Source organism: Thunnus albacares, chromosome 7 (assembly GCF_914725855.1).
Source record: "Thunnus albacares chromosome 7, fThuAlb1.1, whole genome shotgun sequence".
Taxonomy (NCBI): domain Eukaryota; kingdom Metazoa; phylum Chordata; class Actinopteri; order Scombriformes; family Scombridae; genus Thunnus; species Thunnus albacares.
This window is the reverse complement of record NC_058112.1, coordinates 10,930,600-10,954,010: the sequence shown is the minus strand read 5'-3', so window position 1 is coordinate 10,954,010 and position 23,411 is coordinate 10,930,600. Positions and strand designations below refer to the sequence as shown.

General features: G+C 40.2%; 1 protein-coding gene across 2 annotated transcripts in view; it reads left to right on the top strand.

Annotated features, from left to right (window-relative positions):
* LOC122985574 (neural-cadherin-like) overlaps positions 1 to 23,411 on the top strand; it is a 99,443-nt gene that overhangs the window by 54,960 nt on the left and 21,072 nt on the right. For both annotated transcript variants that reach the window (XM_044356339.1, XM_044356338.1), the window contains 10 exons: positions 479 to 622; positions 2,003 to 2,286; positions 2,839 to 4,447; positions 5,174 to 5,267; positions 6,088 to 6,272; positions 7,273 to 7,502; positions 7,998 to 8,275; positions 10,362 to 10,576; positions 12,099 to 12,226; positions 12,408 to 12,535. In XM_044356339.1, coding sequence (XP_044212274.1) covers positions 479 to 622; positions 2,003 to 2,286; positions 2,839 to 4,447; positions 5,174 to 5,267; positions 6,088 to 6,272; positions 7,273 to 7,502; positions 7,998 to 8,275; positions 10,362 to 10,576; positions 12,099 to 12,226; positions 12,408 to 12,535 — 3,295 coding nt within the window. The remainder of the gene's footprint in view (positions 1 to 478; positions 623 to 2,002; positions 2,287 to 2,838; positions 4,448 to 5,173; positions 5,268 to 6,087; positions 6,273 to 7,272; positions 7,503 to 7,997; positions 8,276 to 10,361; positions 10,577 to 12,098; positions 12,227 to 12,407; positions 12,536 to 23,411) is intronic.

Here is a 23,411-nt window from a genome sequence, read left to right as displayed (position 1 = left end):
CAAATTAACATGTCACCCATGCGTTTTGTGAGCGGATAATTTACTCTTTCTAACTAAAGAAATAAACAGTGTAATGAGGAAGGCTCCGATAAGACACAAACACTTGTCATCTTATAAATATTTAACCTTCCCAGTAGAGAGGTTCTTTATCTACTCTCTGCAAAAAAAAAAAATGGTTTAGCCCCAATTCTGTTGTTTTTTTCTGTTGAAAACAGTTACCCCTGTTAAAACAATAAACTCATGGCAAAATGAATTATTTATGTAATTTACTGCACATCTTTGTGAATAATGTTTTGTCTGATTTCCATGTCAATGAGGCATATTGCATTGGGTTAAGTGCCTCTTTCCCACTAAACAGTGACAATGAATTGTAAAATCAATAAACAGATGGAAGGAGAATGCACACAGTATTTGTCGAAATATGCGTGTGAGTTTGTGTGCTGTTGTTTAATCTGCTGCCATTCTGTCATTCTTGCAGACACAGCATATGTGCGGGTTTTCATCAGCGATGTCAACGACAACAAACCAGTCTTTGCTCAGCGACTGTATGAAGTTGGTGTTGACGAGAATGCAGATGTGGGCCTGGCTGTTGTCACAGTTAGTGCTAACGACGAGGATGAAGGTATGCCTAATGAGACGACTGGGGAGGTCCCGCAGAGATTTTACTGATGCCACTTCTTAGAAATAAAGGTTAAAGAAGCTAGCCAACCAGAATCAATATAAAAGTTTTTGTGAGCCTCTTTGAAACTTTACAGAAGTTTCCAGATTGCATGTTGTTCATTTTCACAAGACTCTCTTTCTTGAAATACCACAAACATTTTGGCAGTCATTTTTCCAGCAGGTAGTTGTGTGCCAAGTAGGCACCTTTATGCAAGATAGCCTGTGTTTGAAGCAATATGCATAAAATGACCCTATGAGCAATCTGGACTGAGCTGAAATCATGCGGTGTGCTAGATTTAGTCATTTGAGTGCTTTGTAATGCACTGTAGCACATATGTTCCAAAAAGAGTGACACGCTCCCACACAGTAGGTGGGCGGGATTTAAGCAATAAAGCAGTTGCTCATCCTCCGTACAGCAGTAGACTAAGATCCCTTTATCAGGCATGTTTAGGTCCGTTAATCAAGTATTTATGGTGAGCGGGGGTGCAGCTTAGGCCGGGCTGCAGCGCTAATGATGAATAACTGTGGAATAACACCAACCCCCAACATTAAAGTTACAATACTGTTGCACTTGTGCCTGAGAGGCTACATTCAATCTGTCTTGTTTAAAAACTCCACCCTGGGCTTGACTGCTGTAAGCCTGCTGGATCCCTGTGGGAGGCACGGAGCACTTTGTCAGCCAGGGTTGTGTTAATAGTACAGATTAGTGTATTTACATGGGATTGTAGCTACTTTAACCCAACAGGATGATTGAAAGCGAAGACTGTACATTCCAGTAGATTATCTTATCTATTCCAATGTTAAACCACTAGATAGGATGGTCTCCATGGAGACACAGAAGATAAGTTCAGATATTGACTTCATCTTTACTACATCCCCCCACCCCCTCTTGGGCCCCAAAATCATTCCTCAGAGGGTACTATCAGAGCGCATTACGCTGCTTTTCACTCTCATGCTCCCTTTTACTTTTTCAGCACTCTTTTTTTAATTAGTATACGATTAAAGCTGAGGAGACGAAGTGCAAAGTTTCCATTTAATTAAGTAATCAAAACAAGAAAGGGATACATGAAAACCTGCTAATTCTCAGGTCTCGGGGGAAATGAGGTGTAATACCCTTGTGGTTACACCCTTCTGTTGTTACCCGAGTGATTCCACTAAAAGTGAGAAAAAGACAATACACAGTACTGAAGTATTCAGCATGCAGAAAATGAAGGAATAGTGATGGCAGCAGCCTGCTGTAAATTCTGCCACCTTCTAAAAATGTTGGTGGAGACTGACCTTTAGATTTCAGTAAATTTATTATAATCCCTGGTTAATCATGCATTTGTGATTTCTGTCACAGGGGCCAATGCCAAGCTGCGCTACCAGATAACATCTGGCAACAAGGGTGGTGTTTTTGACATAGAGCCAGAGGTGGGGACAATCTTTATTGCACAGCCACTGGACTATGAGCAGCAGAAGAGGTACAAACTACTGGTCCTGGCCTCTGACGGGAAGTGGGAGGACTATGCAGCTGTGGTGGTCACTGTGGTTAATAAGAATGACGAGACACCGGTGTTCTCCATGAATGAGTACTATGGATCAGTCACAGAGGAGCTTGATGGCTCACCTGTGTTTGTACTGCAGGTGAGAGGCTAACATGATCACTGCTAGGAGGTTTTACACTTTTTCTGTAATTACTGTAATCCACAGATCTGTAATTATCTTTAGAGAGCTCTTTTTTTAAATCAACAGCCTCTCACAATTTGTTCCGAGTATATTTCTGTGTGGTATCTCAGAATTCCTTTCAATTTTAGAGTGCAACATGTTAATTCAGTGTAGTTACTGTTACTCTTTCAGTGTTTATACTCTACTGTAGCTTGAAATCTTATAGAATTCTCATTCCATTTAGTTAAAGAGACAGTATGGATGGATTTTATGCGGAGAAATTCAGCAGGAAGGCTGTCAAACCCACTCTGGGGCCAGATGCGAGAAACATGCCTGATCAGAGCTCATTCCTTTAATTTAGGTTTCTAGGAAAAAGTGCAAACACTTAAATGGGCTGTCTAAAAAATCCAAAAGCAAAGAAAATCTTCTTTGCTTTCGGGTGACGTCTGAAAAGAGATAAGAGGAACTTGTAATTTGGGTTTGGCTGAATGAATGAATATCCATTTTCTTAAGTTGTCTTTATCTCTGCAGGTGACAGCCACTGACCCAGACAAAGATGCAGACCAGGGCGCTATACGGTATTCCATTCATGGCCAAGGGGCAGAGTCACACTTCATGATCAATGACATCACAGGGGAGATGTATGCCCAGCGCACCATGGACCGAGAAGAGCGTGCCGTCTGGCGCTTTGTTGTTATGGCAACAGACGAGGAGGGCGAGGGACTTACTGGCTTCACTGATGTTATTATCAACGTGTGGGACATCAATGACAATGCACCCACCTTCTCCTGTGCGCCTGATAATTGTCACAGTAGCGTGGCGGAGAACTCCCCTCCTGGAACGTTTGTTGTGGAAATGACAGCGGTAGACCTTGACGATGCAGCAGTAGGTCAGAATGCAATCCTTACCTACCGGATTACTCAAAATGTGCACAACACAAACAATGCAGAACTTTTCACAATTGATTCCAGCACCGGAACCATTTCTGTGGCAGCAGATGGTCTGGACCGGGAGATTGCTGACATCCACCGGCTGGTAGTTGAGGCCCGGGATGGCGGTGGTATGACAGGTACAGCAACTGCCACTATAGTTGTAACAGACATCAATGACCATGTGCCAAAGTTTAGAGAGGACTGGTGTGGTGCTCGTGTACCTGAGAGCACTGATGTGGACACTTCCATTCTGGAGTTGAGCGCTGTGGACCCTGACGCTGGCACGTATGGACAACTGGCCTTCAGTGTGATGGCAGGAGACCCGGAGCAGCAATTCTACGTGGTAAGCCACAGACTGGAGCAGACGGGAACTCTAAAACTGAAGAAGAAACTGGACTTTGAGAAGCCAGGGGAGCAGCGTTTTAACCTTACTGTCAGGGTGGAAGACTCTGACTTCTCCAGCCTCATCCACTGCCTGATTCTAGTGGAGGATGAGAATGATAATGCCCCTGTGTTTGCCCCAAGCTCCCACCTTCTCTCCCCGTTGCCTGAGGACGTGACCGTAGGAGCCAGTATCATTCAGGTCGTAGCCGCTGACTCTGACTCCGGGTTGAATGGGGACATTCTGTACAGCATTCTTCCTCAGTCCGACCCATATGGACATTTTACAGTCAGCCGAGCCGGTACGGTCACAGTTGCCAAGCCGCTGGATAGGGAGACAGTGTCAGGTTATGAGTTGGTCGTCATAGCGACAGACCAGGGTACCCCAGCACGGACTGGCAGTGTCACGGTCCACTTACCGCTGCAGGACATGAATGACAACGGGCCAGAGTTGGAGACGGCCTATACTCCTGTGCTGTGGGAGAACAGTCCAGCACCTCAAGTAGTCTGGCTCAACAAGAGCTCAACTCTGCTTCATGTTGTGGACAAAGACTCCCCAGAGCACGGGCCTCCATTCTTTCTCTCCCTGCCTTCACTCTACTCTATCGATTTCCACCTGCAGGATCATGGGAACGGGTCTGCTACACTCACTGCCCTGCGGAGATTCGACAGGGAAAGGCAAAGACAGATTTATTTACCGGTGATTATGATTGACAGCGGCGATCCTCCAATGACAGCCACAAGCACGCTCACCATCACTATTGGCGACCAGAATGATAACGCCCATCAGGAAGGAGAGAAAGATGTCTATGTGCATAGCCGAAAGGGTGAGTTGCTTGCTTCCGCTCATTTCATTCTCCTTGGCCCTTGTTTTCGCTACAGAGCGTTGCACTGCAGGCAGAGCATGAGTGAAGAGAGGAAACTGAGACTACAGCTGAAGGGAAAAGTTTTTACTCCTATACCTGCTTGGCGTAGTCTGGAATTCATAATTGTGCTCTTCTTTTTACATTCCAACAGTGTTTTGTTATGGTAATATCATCATCAAATCCTTTCTCAAGCCCTCAGCACTTCCCTTGCCAACCCTTTGCTTAAAGCTCATCTGAACATCACATTATGATAAGGATCATGAATTTTCTTTTTTTGTAAAAATTTTTTACCCTCCAGGTAAGTTAATCAGGTATGTAGGCTTGTTAGTGATTTGATCGCACACTCAGCTACATAGCAGTTTTGGTAATTGTGAAAAACAGGAGCGCCGTGACTCATCCAGGCTGCCATTGTTTACCCAGCTGCAGTACTCTGGCACTGCAGGTCGATAATAACATAATCCATACCGAGATAGCCCCGCTTCCTTAAGCTCCACGCTCTCTGAAGTGGAGCACTGAGAGCCTATTCATTCCAGCAGTGGGGCTCCACAGTTATGAGCATAATAAGTAGAACAGAACACAAGAATGCAAGATAAGGAGAAGAGAGGGACGAAAAGATAAGTGTTGGCATCAGCAGATTCTGTCCAGACGGAATGAATGTGTGTGTGTGTGTGTGTTTACCTTGAACAGGAAGGATGGCAAATGCGGCAATGGGGAAGGTATATGCCCCAGATCCTGATGACTGGGACAACAAGACCTACACTCTGGAGACAAGTGCAGCCAAGTAAGAGCTCTCTGTTAAATGCATATAATTTTTCCGAAAACATGTTGATCTCCAAATGTGCAGCATAAGTACAAGTGATAAAGCAATACAGTACCAGAAGAACTGCCAAATGTGTAGAATTTGAAAAAATAAAGAGCATGTAGACTCAGCATTCAGGGTGTATTTCTCTAACAAGACCTCTTTCAATGATATCACTCAGCTTGAAACAAGCCCAATCGGTACTCCTCCTAATCTTAGATCCAATTCCCAGGCCTCTAATATAAGGAACAACCTCCAAAGGGACTTTAATCATAACCATCAACAGTGATTGCCATTCTGGAAAATGCAATCAGATTCAAACAAACTAAGCAATCTCAGTCCACCTGTATGATGTTCCGAGATGAAACAGCCATATGAGCACAGTCTGACTCCATCAGGGACCTTGTGCAGCTATTCAGTATTCATACCCTCAAGATCAGATTAGAAATACCAATTGCACATTTGTTTTATTCATATAACAAATTCTGACAGTTACCATGACAACTATCAAGCTCTTTTAGGAGCTTTTGGAGCCAAAGAATTTGTCTTTTGTTTTTCTTCTTCTTGGCGTCTTTTCTTTTACTGTTTCTTTGTGTTTTCTGAAAGTGAATTTACATTCACTTCCTGCTGGAGTAAACCCAAGCACTGCTGACCAATTCTCTACTTGTCTGTCTGCCATCTGTCAGGTATTTTTCTTCCGAACAAGAGCTCAGAAACAAAAGAAGCCACTTGTCTTTTTTTCCCCTCTCATCTCCCACTGAAGCCGTCCTCTCCTACTTAACAGATCCTCGTCTTTTCTCAGATACTTCAGCCTGAATCAGAGCTCAGGAGTGCTGACCCTCCGACAGAGCCCTCCACCAGGCAGCTATTGGTTGAGGATCGGGGTGTCTGATGGGGTGTGGCCTGATGTGATATCTGGGGTCAGAGTTCATGTCAGAGATCTGGAGGAAAAGGCTATCCTGTCGTCTGCCTCGCTGCGCTTGACCGGTAATGTTAGCAGAAACATTGACTGACATGATGGCATAAACGCAGTGTTAATTTTTACTTATTGGGTTCCTGCAGCTCAGGGGGGTGTTGCGTGATTCAACTCACAGCAACATACATCTATTTACCTGTTATGTCTCTACATGACCCCCAGAACTATAAGTCAAGAAAATATTGAGTATAATAGTTTTTCAATTGGATTCCCCCATCTCCGTCATTCAACACAAAGTAGAAAGCTTGCTCTTTGTTGCTACCATTGTTGTTAAATTCCTTTTTGAAGCTGATGTTGAAAGAGACAGCATCTGCCACAGGCATGAATAAATTGGTACTTTTCATTGAATGATTATCAGGTTGTCAATCCAGTTAACGCTGAAATAATAGGCTGTCAGGAGAATTTTTATACTGCATTATTTAACATTTCTAAGCATTGTAAAGCAACAATTCACATTGCCTGTTGGTAATAGTTTCCTTATTCTTCTTACTCTTCAAAACTCTGAAGTTTATGTTAGAATCTTCATTTTTCTGTCACTCTCTCAGAGCAAATCGGAGTTATAAAGGTCAATTTGGAAGTGTCAGGTAAAGTCCTTGACATTTAAAAAGCCATTCGGCGAACAGACTTGAAGGCTATTATGGATGTCTCTGACTCCAAGTCATTATCATTTTTGGAGATTAAAGATGACTGCCCACACTCTCAAGATATTATTGGAAGGTGGCACCACAAATGTGATTGATTTTCCTGGACATTACAATATTTTGTACAAGGCAGTTCCTCAAGACCCTCGGTTTATTTCAGTGAAGAAATAAAGAATTTTACTCAATTGCATCACGCCTCCTTCACCTTATGGATGATTCAGTGAGGAAATGGATCAATAGAGGGAGATGTTAGGCTATCTCTTGTGCTAATGGAATCAGGAACTCACTAGGCTTTGATCAACTCCGTAGTTGTCATTGACGAGTCAGTAGTTCTTATTGCATGAACCCCCACTCTCTTTGTCTCCTGAAGGCATTACAGCGAGAGATTTTATCGACTCTCACGTCGAGGGGAAGAGTCGGCTTGAGACGTTCTGGGACTTCCTGTCTGAAACCCTGTCTGTCAGACCGGGGAGCATCAACATTTTCAGCATAACAGACAGAGATGAAAAAACAGTGGACATCCACTTCTATGTGCTAACTGATACTGGCTACCTGCGCTCAGAGAAATTACATGGTGTCCTCGCGGCACATAAAAAGAAGGTATATATACTGTCTTGTCTGATAGATAGAGATCAGTGCTCATATATCAAGTGATATACTTGGAGGCTTGAGGGGAAACGATAACAGGGCTTTTTATCTGCCCTTTTATTTTCATACCAACTTTCTGTCTGTTTACTGCCTGGCCCTGCCATGTCTCTTTGTCTCTCCCATTAATTTTTTGTCAATGTCTCCTTTCCTTTTTTTATACACTTCTTTTCATCCATGTTTTGATTCTGCATCATTTTAATTCCTCTGTCATGCCTAACTATATGCCTTGCTGCTTTAGCAACCACCATTTATATGAATATTGAAAGCATTTATGTAGATTAGGGTTGTGTGCTTTTCATTCCTATTTTGTATTGTTTGTGAAGTTGTTTTATCTTTCCACGTTATTACTGTGTCAACATAAAACACTGGAGATACAAATCCTTGTATTTTTACTGACAATTATTGTAATTCCCATTTTTGTCTCCCTTCCTCTCTCACCCTTTGCAGCTGCAGTCCCTGCTGCGTGTGAATGTGAGCCAGGTGCAGGTAGACGAGTGTGTGCACACAGACTGTAAGGCATCCGGCGGCTGCTCCACGCATTTAAGCATTAGTGACTCGCCCACCCTGGTAGACTCGGGTGCTTTGTCCGTTGTCTCAGTGAAGGTGACGTCCTCGGCTATGTGTGGCTGCACTGCCAGGGAAATGACCCACCAACCCTGCTCTTCCTACCCCAGTAACCCATGCCTTAATGGAGGAACCTGCATCGACACTCAGAATGGATACAGGTGAGAGGCATGTCCGCAGTGGTTCAGGAGGACTACAGTTTGCTCTTAAAAAGATAGAAAACAGGAATAGCCTTTCCTGCAGTCTCCTCTCTAGTCTTGTTAGACTTACTGTAAGAGTGACATCCTCGAAAATGAGCTCAGAATTACTAACAGCACCCCCCGTGAGAAAACTCTCCTTCACCTGTAACTTGACCTAACTTGCTCAAGCTGCTTTGCTGTGTCGTCAGCTGAATATAGAGTAGCAGGATTTCTCAAAGGGCTTTGGTCTCTTTGCCATGGAGGTAATGTACATGTGTGTGTATGTCATTCTGAAAACTGAAATCTGAGTGTATCTTGCCCAAATTTTATTTATTTATATGTATATATTATATTTGTATATAATTTTATTGTATTTAAACAGGCTATATTTATAGCGTAATATTGAATTTTAAAAGATTGTCAGCACTGTGTTTTGCACAAGTTAACAATAAATAAAATATATAGCCCTTGTATCAAGGTCATTAACCAGTAACTTGAATATTAACCTTAAATATTGACCAAATGCCAGTAATCAATGTGAAGGCCTTCACCTTCAAGTGTGTGGGTCTCTGTGGGAGTCAGAAGTAACAGCATGTAGTTCATTTCATGCACACACTAATGCCCAGATTAAATAAATATAGGGCAAGAGGATTAGTACAACTGGCCCCCCTCTATGCTCACAACTTCTCAAAAGCTCATTTAATGCCATTTACATGAACATGCAAGTTTGTCAAAGGAAAATCTACAGAGGGAGAATGTACAGAACTCTTTTTTTCACTTTTATCTTTTAAATTATCTCTGCTGCAGTTGATCTGCACACTGCTGCGAGAAGCCCTTGTTCTGTAAGAGGAATATCTCCCCATATGTGCTATACGTGCCCTCATGTGAATGCAGTACAACCATAAAGAATCCAATTTTTGGTTCTATCCTCTGTTGAAGGAGCTTAACAGGCAACCTCAGACAGCAGCTGATCAGATATTGTCAGTCAGAAGTGAGAAAAACATGCCCTGTACTTCTTGATTTGGATTGGCATTGCTCTCTTGAGTCACATGAAAGAGCAGTGAAAGAGTGAGGTGCTGCGCTTTGGCGTGTGCATATGTATGCATAAGGCTACACTCTGCCTAAGCCGTCCCTTTTGCTGCGTATGGATCAGTATTCCTGACATGTGTTGCCCCTCTGCAGAATAAACAGCAATGGGGAGAAACAGCCCCTAACAGCCTCAGTACACACAGCCTTCCTCAGACACTGCATGAAAATAGATGGCTTTGACATTATCAGCAAAGCCAGCTTGTCTCACATGCCTGCAGTGGAGAGGACAGGATGAGATCAACCGGTCCCTTCCATCCAATGATTGAATGGGCTGTTTTTCATCATTGCATGTATCTCTTCAGTGATGTTTAGGTTTGTCTATGATTTCTGATATTTACAATTACTCTCTTATAAACAAGCAAATTCAAGAAAGGCACTGAAAACATTCATTTCTAGTTAATGTTTCTGCAAGAGCGGTGATCCTTAACACTCAGGCTCTAATCAAAGTAGACAAGCACAAGGAGATGCAGCGTGTGTAATACCTTAAAAATCAGAAGGGGGCGGGTGGGGATAAGTAAGAAAAAAAGTCCAGGAAATCAGTGGTGGTACGGTGCATAGAAAAGTGAGAGAAATAGAATTAATTATCTCCTAACAAAGGAGACATGATGTGCCGTGCAGGAGCAGTCTCCAGAGGGTTCAGCTCGGGCAGCTGTGATAGATAAAGAACAGACCGGAATGATGTCGTGTTCATAGCTAATTGATTTAATGTAGGGTTGAATATTAGGGGCTTTGTGGCCAATGCAAACAATTGATTTATAGAAGTGTTTTCTTAGCTGTCCGTGTTGGAGCAAAGTCAAAGCCCCTGCCTGTTTGAATCAACAAGACTGTCACGTACGCCAGAGAAAAGTCATCACGTTTAGATCCAGAGATTGGACAGTGGGAAGATTTCTCAGAGCAGAAAACATGGACGACAGTGATTGTTTCTATCCCCTTGTTTTGCCTTTATTTTCCTCTGTTTTTTTCCTCCACGGTGCTACAGGTGCCACTGCCCCCCACAGCTTGAGGGGCCAGACTGTCAGCAGATGAGACTTAGTTTCCTTGGCAACGGCTATGCCTGGTTTCCCCCCATAAGGCCATGCTTTGATAGCCATCTTTCACTGGAGTTTATGACAGAGGAAGATGACGGACTGCTACTGTATTCTGGCCCTTTGACCACTCTGCTGCCTGGGGACGCTGAGGACTACATGGCCATAGGTAAAGAATGAGTCTGGATAATTAGATGTGTGCCAAGGGGCCTTTGGGCCATTATTGCAATAAAACTTGGAACTTAATTTTGTGTGTTTAATTACTGGGTGGCAGCTAATCAGATATATGAGGCAAATTTTGTTCGTTAGTGTACTGCTGAGGGATACGAACACTCACTCTACAGAATTATACTGTAAGTACTTAATGTGGTGCTGCACGGGCAAGCCAGCTTTACTGTTTAATGTGATTGTAATTCTTTGCCGTGTGCCATGAGAAATTCTGTTTTTGCTTATCCCCTTTGCTTCAGCATCAGAGCAGTGGTTCAGACTCAGTGCCTGGTAGACATTCAGTGTCTTAATCAAGGACACGTCAGCAGGGTTTATTCCTGCTGACAAAAAGGCTCCAACCTGAATCCTCCAGGTGGAGGACAGTGGTAAAAATAAAACTGAATAGGTGAAAGGGTGTAGCAATGGCTGGGTGTAAGGCTTAATGCTTACAATATGTTTATAAATAGTGTTACAATGTCATAAGCGTAATATTTCCAAGAGACCAAATGCAAAACAGACTTTGAAGGAGCCTCATTACTGAAAAAAACCCCAGAATAGTTGAAGATACAGGAAAACAATAATAATGGCGATGAAGATTTAAATTAAAATAAGTGTTCAAGTAATGTTGGAATTGTTTATGCCTCCAATTTAAGTATACTCTAAATACTTGCTCGTAAAATATTATATAAACTAGTCCTAATCATGTGTTTTGTGCTGTAGTTTAATTGTCTTGACTTGCTTTCTCTCCATATGTCTCTCTCTCTCACACACACACACACACACACACACATATACAATTACAACAAAACATATTTTCTCATTTTCCACTGGTGGTATCTAACCATGCAGATTGTTCTGTTTCTTTGTCTCTCTCTCTCTCTTTTTTTTTTAGTCTCTTAGATTTATGCCTTCACCCCAAACATTGGAGGTGAATTCAATTTCATTTGTGGGGCCCACATCATTTAAAAATAAGATTAAAAAGAAAAAAATCTGCGGCAACATCTCATCCTAGAAACATTGTCATCAGTACATTTATTAATTTGGATGAACTTACTGTTACATTGATTTTTATTTCCTGTTTCACAACACACAAACTGTAGCTATCACTATCACCTTGTTTCTGGTGCTATTCAGATTCTCCTGTGTAATCTAGTTGTGTTATATTGTCATCCTCTTTTTTTTTTTTTTGTTCACACTGTATGTTTGTCTTGAGGTAAGATGCTTTCATAAGTCTCTTGGGTTTTTCCCATGTCTCACAAACTAGATATTTGCATCTTGCCTGTTTTTCTTTTGCAATGCATTTTATCAGTTTTTTTCTTGATCCTGCCTCTACATTTTGTATGTGCAAGCAAATTAAGCTGTTTTTTTAAAATTCTACAAATCTATAGTTGTTGTTTGCGGTACAAACGTTTCATTCAGGTGTAACAGTGATCTTGATTTACTTTTTAGTAGCTAGTGTTAATTCTGAACTCTTTTTTCCTCAGAACTGATTGGTGGGACACCCAGTCTGAAAATTAACCACGGATCTGGCACCCTGGTCCTCCAGTTAACAAATAACGTTGGGATCGCTGACAGACGCTGGCATCGACTTGATGTGAGGAGTAACAGTAAAGTAAGAGGACTTTATTCATGCTAGTCTCATTATATCGTTTTCTCTCTTTCTCCTTGCATATGGAGAATATGTCCGATTAAAATATATGCTGTAATTTGTAGAGCGTGTCTGGCTACAGTATACCCACATATCCACACACTGCAGCAGTGTTGACCTCTCTCCACTCTTCCCCAATTTAAAGGAAGTGCGCTTCACCCTTGATCGATGTTCCAGTGCAATTGTCATGGAGACAGAAGGCGTGGACTCATGGGCAATGACAGAGGACCGCTCATCCTGTGAAATTCGAGGGGTCACACCAAACAGGGACAAGTAAGATCAATAATTACACAAAACAACCAACACTGCACAATATAAACACCAAGAAGTTCTTCTGAATTCTAAAGGGAGCCAATAAACACCTCAGGCTGCAAGCAGTAAATCAACAGATACATTATAAATAGTATTTATTATGTTTTGTAATTAATAAATGAACAGATACATAAATAGATAAATAAATAAGTCTCGTTTTGAGGAACTCCCAGTTCAAGAAGTAGTATTAGTATTAGTATTCTCCAGACCGCCCTCTGGGATTTTCCTGTGGTTGGAAACTAGTAATCTGCTAAAGTTTTGTTCTGTTCACTGTCTAATCTATGAACCATGCATGGCCCAAATGGACAATGTCTAAATGTGAAGAATAAATGGTCTTTGGACTTAATACTGCTGGTCATCCAAAAATGAACTATCCAAAACGCAATCTGAAATCATTGATCTAAAGAAAGAAATTAAAACAAAATTCAACACCCAGCAACTCCATGATATTGAAGATAGATGCTCAGAGTTGATCTCCACATACGAGATGGAAATTTCAGAAGTGAATCTTAGGAAATATTGGAGAGATACTCTGGGCTTCAAAAATAACACATGGCTGTCAGGCACACACTGCCATCTATACAGACGAGAGGTTTCTTCATCTTCATTTGATCTGTCCGGAGGACTCAGGAAACAAAGGCCCATCTGCTGTATACAGATGACACTCTTTTTTATGGTGTGTTCACACCAAGCGCAAAGCAAATTTTCGCCTTGAGTTACTCACATGAGAGTGACCATTTGTGTTTATTTGCGCCAAACAGCCAGAGAGCAACGGCAGACACCGACTAGTCCCCACCGGGACAATGAGAGCCAGAGCTGGGATGTTACTGAAGCTCAGCCTGCCTGCTATCATGACGATTCAGTCCTCCTGCTAACAACAGTCATACCGACTCTTATCTATAGACACTGAGAGATACATTATCAACTCTTCTCTGTTCGTTTTGTTGTGATAAACTGGATTAACCCGTCACACAAAACTCCCCCCAAAAATCTGTTGATTTGCTGCACTTCCCAGATGACAACTGCAGACGGAAGCAGTATGAAGCCAAAATAAACTTAGAAGATGCTATGATTTAATCACAATAAACGGATCAAAAGGATGCTGAAATAACTACATCATGATGCCTGAATTCATGCTTTGTCAGGTCTGTCCACAAGACGACAAGCAAACAACTTTTAAAATGCTTGTTTTTTGTGAATGGAGTTCAAATCGATCAGAGCTCTGCTAACATTGTAGCTACTCCATCCACACTCAAAATAATGTCATCTAAAGGCATAAATATGGCAGCGACATGTTTAATTTACATATATATCTATATATACATTACACAGTTACACAGTGTAACTTTGAAATTATTTCAACTCACAGGCATTTAAGATATTTATTACTGATGACAGCAGCTGAGGGGGGTGTGTGACTCCAGTGTTAGGTCCAGTTAGGTGGAGAAGCAAAAGTGAGGATAAATCATTTTTTTAATCTCAGAAGTTTAAAAAATAAACTCCCCGTGCCGGTAAATGGCTCCAGATTAGAGCAGAATCTGGTGTGACTGGTTTGGTGGTCCAGTGTGTGTTTATTCCTCTAGAAATCAGCAGCAGCAGCACCAACATGCTCCCTGGCGCTCTCCTCCTTAGCTGGCCAGTTCTCAAAAGCTGTCTGTTGGCCAGTCCCACGACACGCGTGAATTTTTCACTCAAGTTCAATATTTTCAAATTGTGTGAATACACGAATGACTCAAATTTCACGTGTTCGAGTCACAAATTTCGTGTATTTGTGTCATTCGTGTCTTTGCATTGACTTTGTATGTATTCTCACTGAATTTGAAATCTAAAATATAATGATAATAATAATAATAATCTTTATTTATAGAGCCCTTTTCAAAGTCCAAGTTACAAAGAGCTTCACAAAGCAGCAAAATAAAACTGACAAGTCATAAAATCAAGTTTTAAAAAGAAAACAAAAAAAAAATTGGTCTAAAAAACAATTCAGTGTAGGACAAGCAAGAATAGAAAAACATTTTTAAAGGAGATAAAAGACAGTTCAAAGAAAATTAAATATCAAGTAAAATCAGGAAAGGCTGTCCAATAAAAGTATGGGTTAAGAAGGGACTTAAAAGAGATCACTGAGTCAACTGACCTGATTTCCTCAGGCAGATTGTTCCAGAGCCTCGGGGCCCTGACTGCAAAAGCTCTTTCCTCTTTAGTTTTCAGCCGGGACTCTGGAACAGACAAAAGACCTCTGCCCAAGGACCCAAGTATGTACCAGTAGTATATGTCAAAAATATAGCAGCAAGAGAGGCCATGAAGAGCCTTGAAAGTTATCAGTAAGATCTTAAAATCACTAAAATAATTTTTGAAACATTCAGGGAGCTAATGTAATGAGGCTAAAACAGGAGTGATGTGATCATGTCTCTTGGCTCTGGTTAAAAGCCTGGCAGCTGAGTTCTGTACAGTCTAGAGTTGATCAACAGATTTTTGGTTCAGGCAAGTAAAAAGGCTATTGCAATAATCCAGACATGATGAGATGAAGGCTTGTAAAATGGTCTCTGTGTCTTTAGAAGTTGAAATAGATTGTATTTTTAAATATTTCTAAGATGATAAAAACATGATTGCACAAGCTTTGTGGTGTGCTGCTCAAAACATAAATTACTATCAAACCAGATGCCAAGATTCCCTTCAACAGGCTTGATATGTTGAACTAGGGAACCAGCAGATGGCAGGATTTGTTTTGCCATGTGCTGGGACCCGATGACAAGGATCTCAGTCTAGTTTGAGTTCAGCTGAAGTAAAATTTTTGACATCCAGTTTTTGACATCACAAAGGCAGTCATTAAGTGCACTCAGCACTCCAGGGTCTGTGGATGTAATGGGTAGGTACACCTGCATATCATCAGCATAACAATGGAAAGAGACACCATGTCTATGAATAATGTGCCCAAGGCGAAGCATATATAAAGAAAATAAAAATTGTTCCCAAAACCAACCCCTGAGGCACACCATACCGAACAGAAGAAAATGAAAGGACATACTTGTTCACAGAGACACAGAACCTCCTATTTGATAGAAACCATTCTAAAGCTTTACCAGATATCCCCACCCCGTGCCTCAGTCCAATTGTATCAAAGGCTGCGCTAAGGTCCAGGAGTACAAGGACTGAGCACATGCCACCAGCCATTAAAAGGTCACTGGTAACCTTGAGCAGGGCCATCTCAGTGCTGTGATACTTCAGGAAACCAAATTGAAACTTTTCAGAAATGTTATTTTCATCTGCAGAGAGACGCTATTTTTTTCTAACTTTTTTTTAACTTGCAAATTGGTCCATAGTTTTGAGGGAGGAATCTGTCCCAGGCTTTTTAACAGTGGCTTCACACAAGCAGTTTTAAAATAATTAGGGACACAACCATTAGACAATGAACAGTTAAAAACAGAGAGCAAACAGGGCCAAAAAGATTCCATTATTTTTAGTAAAAAACTCTGTTGGTATTATATCAAGAGAGCTGGAAGACACTCTCATTTATGATATTGTTTCTAAAAGTTCAGAGAAGGTAATGGGATAAAACTGGCTCAAACTGTCATGTTGCGGGTGAGGGACATCAGAGTAAGTGGCATTGGGGGTAATAGAGGCTCTAACTGACTCCACTTTATCAGTAAAATAAGATAAAAACATTTCATAATCAGCATCACTTTCAACTGGAGCACAAGGAGGGGCAGGATTTTCCAGCTGATCGACAGTCTTAAATAAAAATCTAGGATTGTGTTGATGGGCAGAAATAAGTTATGAAAAATAGTGTGTTCTCACACCCTTAATAATATTGCTGTAGTGAAATAATAACTCCTTCATAATATTGTAATGTACTTTGGGACCGGATTTTTTCCATCTGTGTTCCGCTTTCCTACATTGCCTTTTACAGCTGCGAATACTGTTGTTTATCCAAGGCTTCTTTCTTTCTGAGGACTTAGACCTAACCTTCAGAAGTTCAATAATATTTAGTGAAGACAAGCAGGCTGCATTTTTATGTTTTTATTTTATTTATTTATTCTTTATTTAATGAGGCAGTCTCACTGAGATTAAGATCTCTTTTCCAAGAGAGGCCTGAGAACAAGAAACATTCATAAGACAAGAACACAATCAGCAGACATTGGATGGTGTACTGTAGTTACTAGATTTAAATGAGAAAAGAGATGTGAGGTAGTTTGGAAACAGTAGAGCTTTATAGATGAATAACATGAGATGGTTATTTCTTCTTGACTGTAAGGAAGTCCATCCAGCCATTTGTGATAAAGTATAATGCACTATGATACACAGGGTTTAACTGCTGAAGTGTTGATGGGGCAGCATGACAATAGAGAATATCTCCAAAGTCTATTAAAACAGTCAGCCAGTTCATTGGTTTGGGAATATTCAGACAGGTGTGGGCTTTGATTATCAAACAATGTGCAGAACTTTGAGACACTTTTCCCATTAAAAAACATGAGGAGTAGGGTGAAACAGTATTAATAACTGGTGATTCACAGTTAAAAACTATACATTTGTGGTCAGATACAGTCATATCCATTAATTCCAGAGGATATTTTTACACCCAAATAAATAAAGTAAATAAAAGGTCCAATATATGACCACAGTTATGTGTTTGTCCGCACACATATGGTTCAAAGTTAAAAGAAGTAGGGATGTTTAAAAAATTAGTAGCATGAACATTAGTGGAGTCATCAACATGGATATTAAAATCGCCACAAAGAACAACTCATAATTTAAAACAAGAGTGGATAAAAATTCAGAGAATTCTGCCAAAAAGCTGCCAGTTGGTTTAAATGATAGCAAACATTAGTGGATGAATACTGCCAAGTTTAAAAGTGAGAACGTCAAAGGAAAAAAATTCATCACAAGGTACTTGCTAACATTTGAAGCTCTTCCTGTAAACACAAGGCCACCACCACGCCCACTGACCCTGGGTTGGTTGAAACAATCATAGTGTGGTTCAATCACAATCACAGTTCAACAAGCTGGCTATGATCATTAGTTTGCAACCAAGATTCAATTAAAACATAAAATCTAAGTTTGCAGACAAAATAAAATCATTTAAAAAGAAAATCTTACTGGATATAAATCTCACATTCAAGAGTGCCATTCTAAGTGTATTTGTGCTGGAAGCAGAAGTTGATGCATTCGTCCAAATCTTTAATAGATTATTAATATTTCTGAGTGGGATGTGCACGTTTTGGTTGACAGACCTATGCGTCTATTACTGGGATATCTATCTTAGGAAGGATGGACTCACCCAGCATCAATTGTTATTACAAAACTTCACTGTGAGTTGCATGTTCATCACCATCAGATTGGATCAAAGCCTATTTGGATGAAATCCATCACGTCTGAAGAAAGTCGGCCTATTCCATGAAGTTGTAAAGTTGTCCACATATGGAATTCCCAAAGCGTAGCAGTAGCCCTTTCGCCAGAAGTGAAGTCGGCGAATATGGCTTAACTTTACATCTCCAAAGCGAGGTGAGGGCAGTGGGTAATGTGGTAATTACAGCAGATCTATTGTCAGGTTCATCAGCAAGGTGACTGTCACTACCTAGTAAATCTTCAGCCAGGGCATCCTGTCTTGTGTCAGTGTACTGTTTTGCTGGGGGGGATTTGCCCTCGGCCAGTTTCAGCACATTTGGCAAAACACAGGCGAAGCCTTCCTTGAAGCAATGACAGAAGCTGCTTGTTGAAGGATGGATTTGGTCAACCTTGTCAAAAAACTGTAGAATATTCATGAAGACATTATTAATAATAGTCAGTATATCACTGAGAGTAATTGTGGCTCATAACATGCTGTTAAGCTTCAATACTGTGACCTTTACAGACTATATTACCTCAACTTTTAGAAATTTTTATTCAATTTTTTTTCAGTGACAACAATTGACATGCCTTCAATTTCAGTATATCCAAAATGATTACATAGATTGATAACACTCCCCTGTAATATTAAGTGTTTTCACCATATTTACTCAAGCAGGCATCCTTAAGTATGAGTATTTGTTGAATATATCCTCCAGGGGCATCCTTTCTATGACTTCACGATGTCTCCAGGGAAACGTTCGTGCCATGTGGTCTTTGACAGTCGAGATGTCTGGATGTGTCTTCCGATACTCATTTTGTGGCACGTTCACATGGGCCTCAACAGATGTTGAATCCTCACCAACACAGATTTCATTTGGCAAAAGGACAGAGACAGATAATGCTCAGATAGTGACAGATAATGACAGAGACAGATACATGCTAAAAGTCTGTGCACTCATTGTACACTAAGGAGCTTTGGATTAAAATATCCACTGAACTGCATGAACAGTTTGAAACCTAGTGAACAGTCAGTGGAAGGATGGGAGTGGAGTATGTGCAAGAAAGATTTAAATGTCTATAATGTCTGCCTCATATTGTCTTGCGCTAAGTGAAAAAGTAAAAGTGATTAAAACATGAGAATAAATTATGCATATGGAAATGGATTTACAAATGTTAGATTAGCTGGCTTTCGACACAAACTTGCAGATGCACTGGTGGCTTTGGACTGCTTTGTGTGGCCAAACTCCTCTTTCAGCTTTCTGACTTCACTGTTGCTGACAAGTGGTGCATGTTCTGCTGGAAATTTTTGCTTTAGGGACATGTGCCAGGTGTGTTTGTGAAAATCAAACACATTTGACTATTTGGCATATTCTAGCAAGTAAGGATTAAGTAACAAGACCTTGTGCAAATATATGTATACAGATAAATCAATAATTTAAAAGCAAAACAAGAAAACAAAACAAAACAAAACAAAACAAAATGCAACTTGCATAGCCATTCCCCTCCATTTCTCTCAGGAAAGGGTATTTCACAATGAGTACCTTGGAAACTTGAATACAATTTACAATTTCATTTAGCAGACACTTTTATCAAAGCAACGTACATCTGAGAGCTGATACAACACAAGCAGGGATCTAGTCAGGAGAGAACAAGACCGCAAGTAGTAAAGTTGTAGTAGCAAAGGTGGTAATAACAGTTATACTTACAGGGAGTTCTGCCATCATTTCATACAACAATCTGATTATTTCGTTGCATAGTTTTGGCGCTTTGTGACATGGTTCTTTGGCATCAAGCCTCATCAGGACATCTTTGGGGAAGATTGGAATGACAATCACAACGGGTAGTGTCTTGTGAGCTGGTTCACCACTGCAATGCAACAAGATTACATCAGTGTTTCCCAATTATGGGCTATTGAACAGCAGACAGCCACAATATATGCAAGTCTGTGACAAACTATGAACTGAACCAAATTGAGCAAACACCCTGTAATAGAAATTCTTTAGTCAGACAGCTCTTGCTCAGGCCTGTTCTCACTGCTCATATGGAAACTTAGACCTTGGCAATATTGACGAACTAAAATCTCCTTCTCTCTTCTTAAATACCAAAAACGTCAAGCATTGACAAGGCTCTTCCAGCTCACTGTCCTGTTCGCATTTGTATTCACAACTCCAGAGAACAATGAAACTATGATGGGTGGGTCTTATTAGTTCTTTTTCCGCAATAATCAGGGGCCTTTTTTCAGGCTTTGATTTGAGTTGGATTTGAATTTATTTGGATGTCACAATTAAGTATTAATTAAAAAAACTTCCATTGTATTCCTTGCTGGAAAACAAAACATTTGGCTGTTTTTTTGGCTGTTGAGGTGAAAGCCTGGGAATAAGGTAAATAAGCCTTTGGTGATAATGTGACAGTATTTTGGGATGACTACTCTATTATTTCTTTCAGAGGGTATTTACACACAAGAAAATGGTCTTTAAGAATCATTAGTAATATGGATATGATGAACAAACAGGTAGAACCATTCAATATTCATTTCACTCAGCCACAACTGAGAAGATTTCAACATTTTACTGTAACGCTGCCTTTAAGACCAGGAAAAGCCAAGGTTTAAGCTTAAAAACTAAAATAATCCCAGCCAATATCTAGTTTCATTTTATAATGTCTCACTATACACTGTTTTTGAAAAAGCAAAACATAACAAAAAGCATAACATTAATATTGATTCATTTTTATGTTGTTAAGCACATTAACCCCTTGAACTCCCATTTTACCCTGGAAGCTACCTAAGGGGGGATCCCTTAGGTAGCTTCCATAGCTACCATATTATAGGACAGTGTCACATCCATATTGTGTTGAAGAGGTTAACCACAACTGCCTCTTAAAGCCTCATAGTGATGCACTTGCCTTGATTCAGTGGAAGGCTGAGGTTGCTCTGCTGTGAACTCGATTGGTACTGGCTCTAATGTAACAATCGTCTCACCCTCCTTGTATTTGGCACACAAACTATTGAATTTTATTTGCTTTCTGAAGGAACCATCAAACAGGTATCCAGCCATGACTTCAGTGAGTCCACAGTCCACCATTTCTCCATCCATGTCATTTTCTGAGATATAACACACACGTGCAAAATTACAACACAGTTATGGGCCAATAAATGTAAACACACCTACACACTTGTGTGTGATGAAATGTGTGGAAGAGGAGACGAAACTCTCCATGAACACTTGCTAATTAAACCATGGGCTAAACACAGCACAGGTGACTGCCATTTGGAATCAGAAATCTCGAGCGAAGCTAAAACACACCAAACTACTTAGCTAATGTTAGCTAACTCACGGACATTTCACAGCAATGAAACAGTTAAAATACTTTGTAAAAATAAAATAAAATAAAATGGGGAGTAATGGTCATGGCAAATAGAAGCATTTCACTCTGCTACACTGACAGTTACTTGGTAAAATGTCATTCTGAAATAAAAAGTATCCTGTCACAAAGTTTAACAGTTACTCTATTAAAAGACCAAATCAGATCACTCTGAAATAACTAATAAGAGTGTAGCCTATTTAGCAACAAGCCTATAACGAGCTTGATGTAGCTAGCTAACAGACCAAGAATTGAATGGAAATTTATCAGTAGCCTATTTTATTTCAATAAACCCAACTCTCTATTTAAATCAAGATTTTGTGATTTTGTGATCACTGATTTGCTGCATCATTCGTTTTTCCTTTGAGCTTGTTAAAATTATGTACCCTTTGCTGTCAGCAATGATTTTGTACCTTTAAAATGAAACAAAAGTCCACAGTTATCACCTTAAGGGCCATTTCCATAGCTTACAGGGTACTTTTCTGACAAATGTACCTTTTGGTACAGAAATGATACCTCTATTTCTCTGTGTGCAGATATAATACAGTGCTTGTAGGAGTCCAGTAAATTGTTTATGAGTGTTTTAAAATCCTGTTTGAGCTTCTCTGAGCCTTGGAGGTTGAGATCATTCGCTCCGACGTGGACGAGGACTACTTCAGCAGAAGGATATTTCTGTAGAATATCAGGAATCCTGGCATCAATATCTGACACTTAAGCTCCGGGGTAGCAGCAGGTCCTTGTCTGAGGGAAAGCAATGTGTCGGACAATAAAAGTACCAGTCAGCAATCCCTCTCTAACCACTTTCTGTAGGATAGTAGACCAGGAGATTTGATCCTTGTTCAAAACTGATAAGAATAAAGGCTTCTCCAATTTAGCGTCAAGAGCGTCAAGCACTTAATAGTTTGTCCAATGATAACTCTATTGTTATATGGAGTGCTGACAAAGGAGATGCAGTGGTAGTTCAAAATAAGGAAGCTTACGGAATTGAAATTTTGCGCTAACTTGGAAACAGTGAGTTTTACAGACCTCTAAGTTGTTACCCCACTCTTCAATTTGTTCAAGAGATTAAAAGTTTCTTAGTACAGCTATAGATGATCAGCTGATATCAAAAAATGAATTTTATTTTATTTTGCAGCAAAACCCAGTATATCCTATTTTCTATACACTCCCCAAAAGGAACAAACCTCAAAAGGAACAAACCGGTCCCTGGGCACCCTATAGTCGGGAGGCAATCAGTGTCTCATGGAACCCATATCACAATATATGGATCAAACAATTAGTATATCAGCTTTCTTACCTAAAAGACACCACTGACCTTACTAATAAAATTTCTTCTATTCAGGATCTTGCATAATATGTCAGAAATAGACATATTATGCACTATGGATATTGTAAGCCTCTACACAAATGTTCCTCATAAAGAGAGTTTAGAAGCACTAACTAATTTTTTACATTTGAGAAAGAATCAGACCCCTCCTACTGTTTTATTCATTTATTTATTTATTTATTTTGCAGAACTTACCCAGCCGGTCCTTAACAAAAATTACTTAAAATTTGAAAATTCTTTCTTCGTGCAGTGTCAGGGAGTCAGTATGGGCAGTAAATGGTCCCCTAATGGCAATTTATTTATGGGAAAGTTTGAGGATGAATATCACAACAACCTTTTTCTCTCATTGTTAAATTTTGCATATTCTCTACTGTTGACAAATTTGAGACATTCAGTATACACCTAAATTCTAGCATGTCAACTATAAAATTATCATTGGAGTACAGTGGAGAATCTGTGTCATTCCTCGATGTGCTTGTATAGAGAACAAAACATCTCAGTACTAGAGTCTATAGAAAACAGACTGATAGAAATACACTTTTACACTTCAGCAGCTATCATCCTCCGGGTTTAAAGGTCTTCCATATAGTCAACTCTTGAGAGCAAAAAGAATCTGCAACATGGACAGTGTATTTGAAGAACAAGCTATGGATATGTGTAATTGTTTTAGAAATAGAGGCTAATGATTGTGTTGTTACATAGATAGAAACAGTTTATTAGCCCTTAAACCTCCCTCTAAGAGGGACTCAAAAATTGTAATGGCTATGTTATCCAATGAGATCAAAATTATTAAACACTGGCATATTTTATTCAGTGACCCTT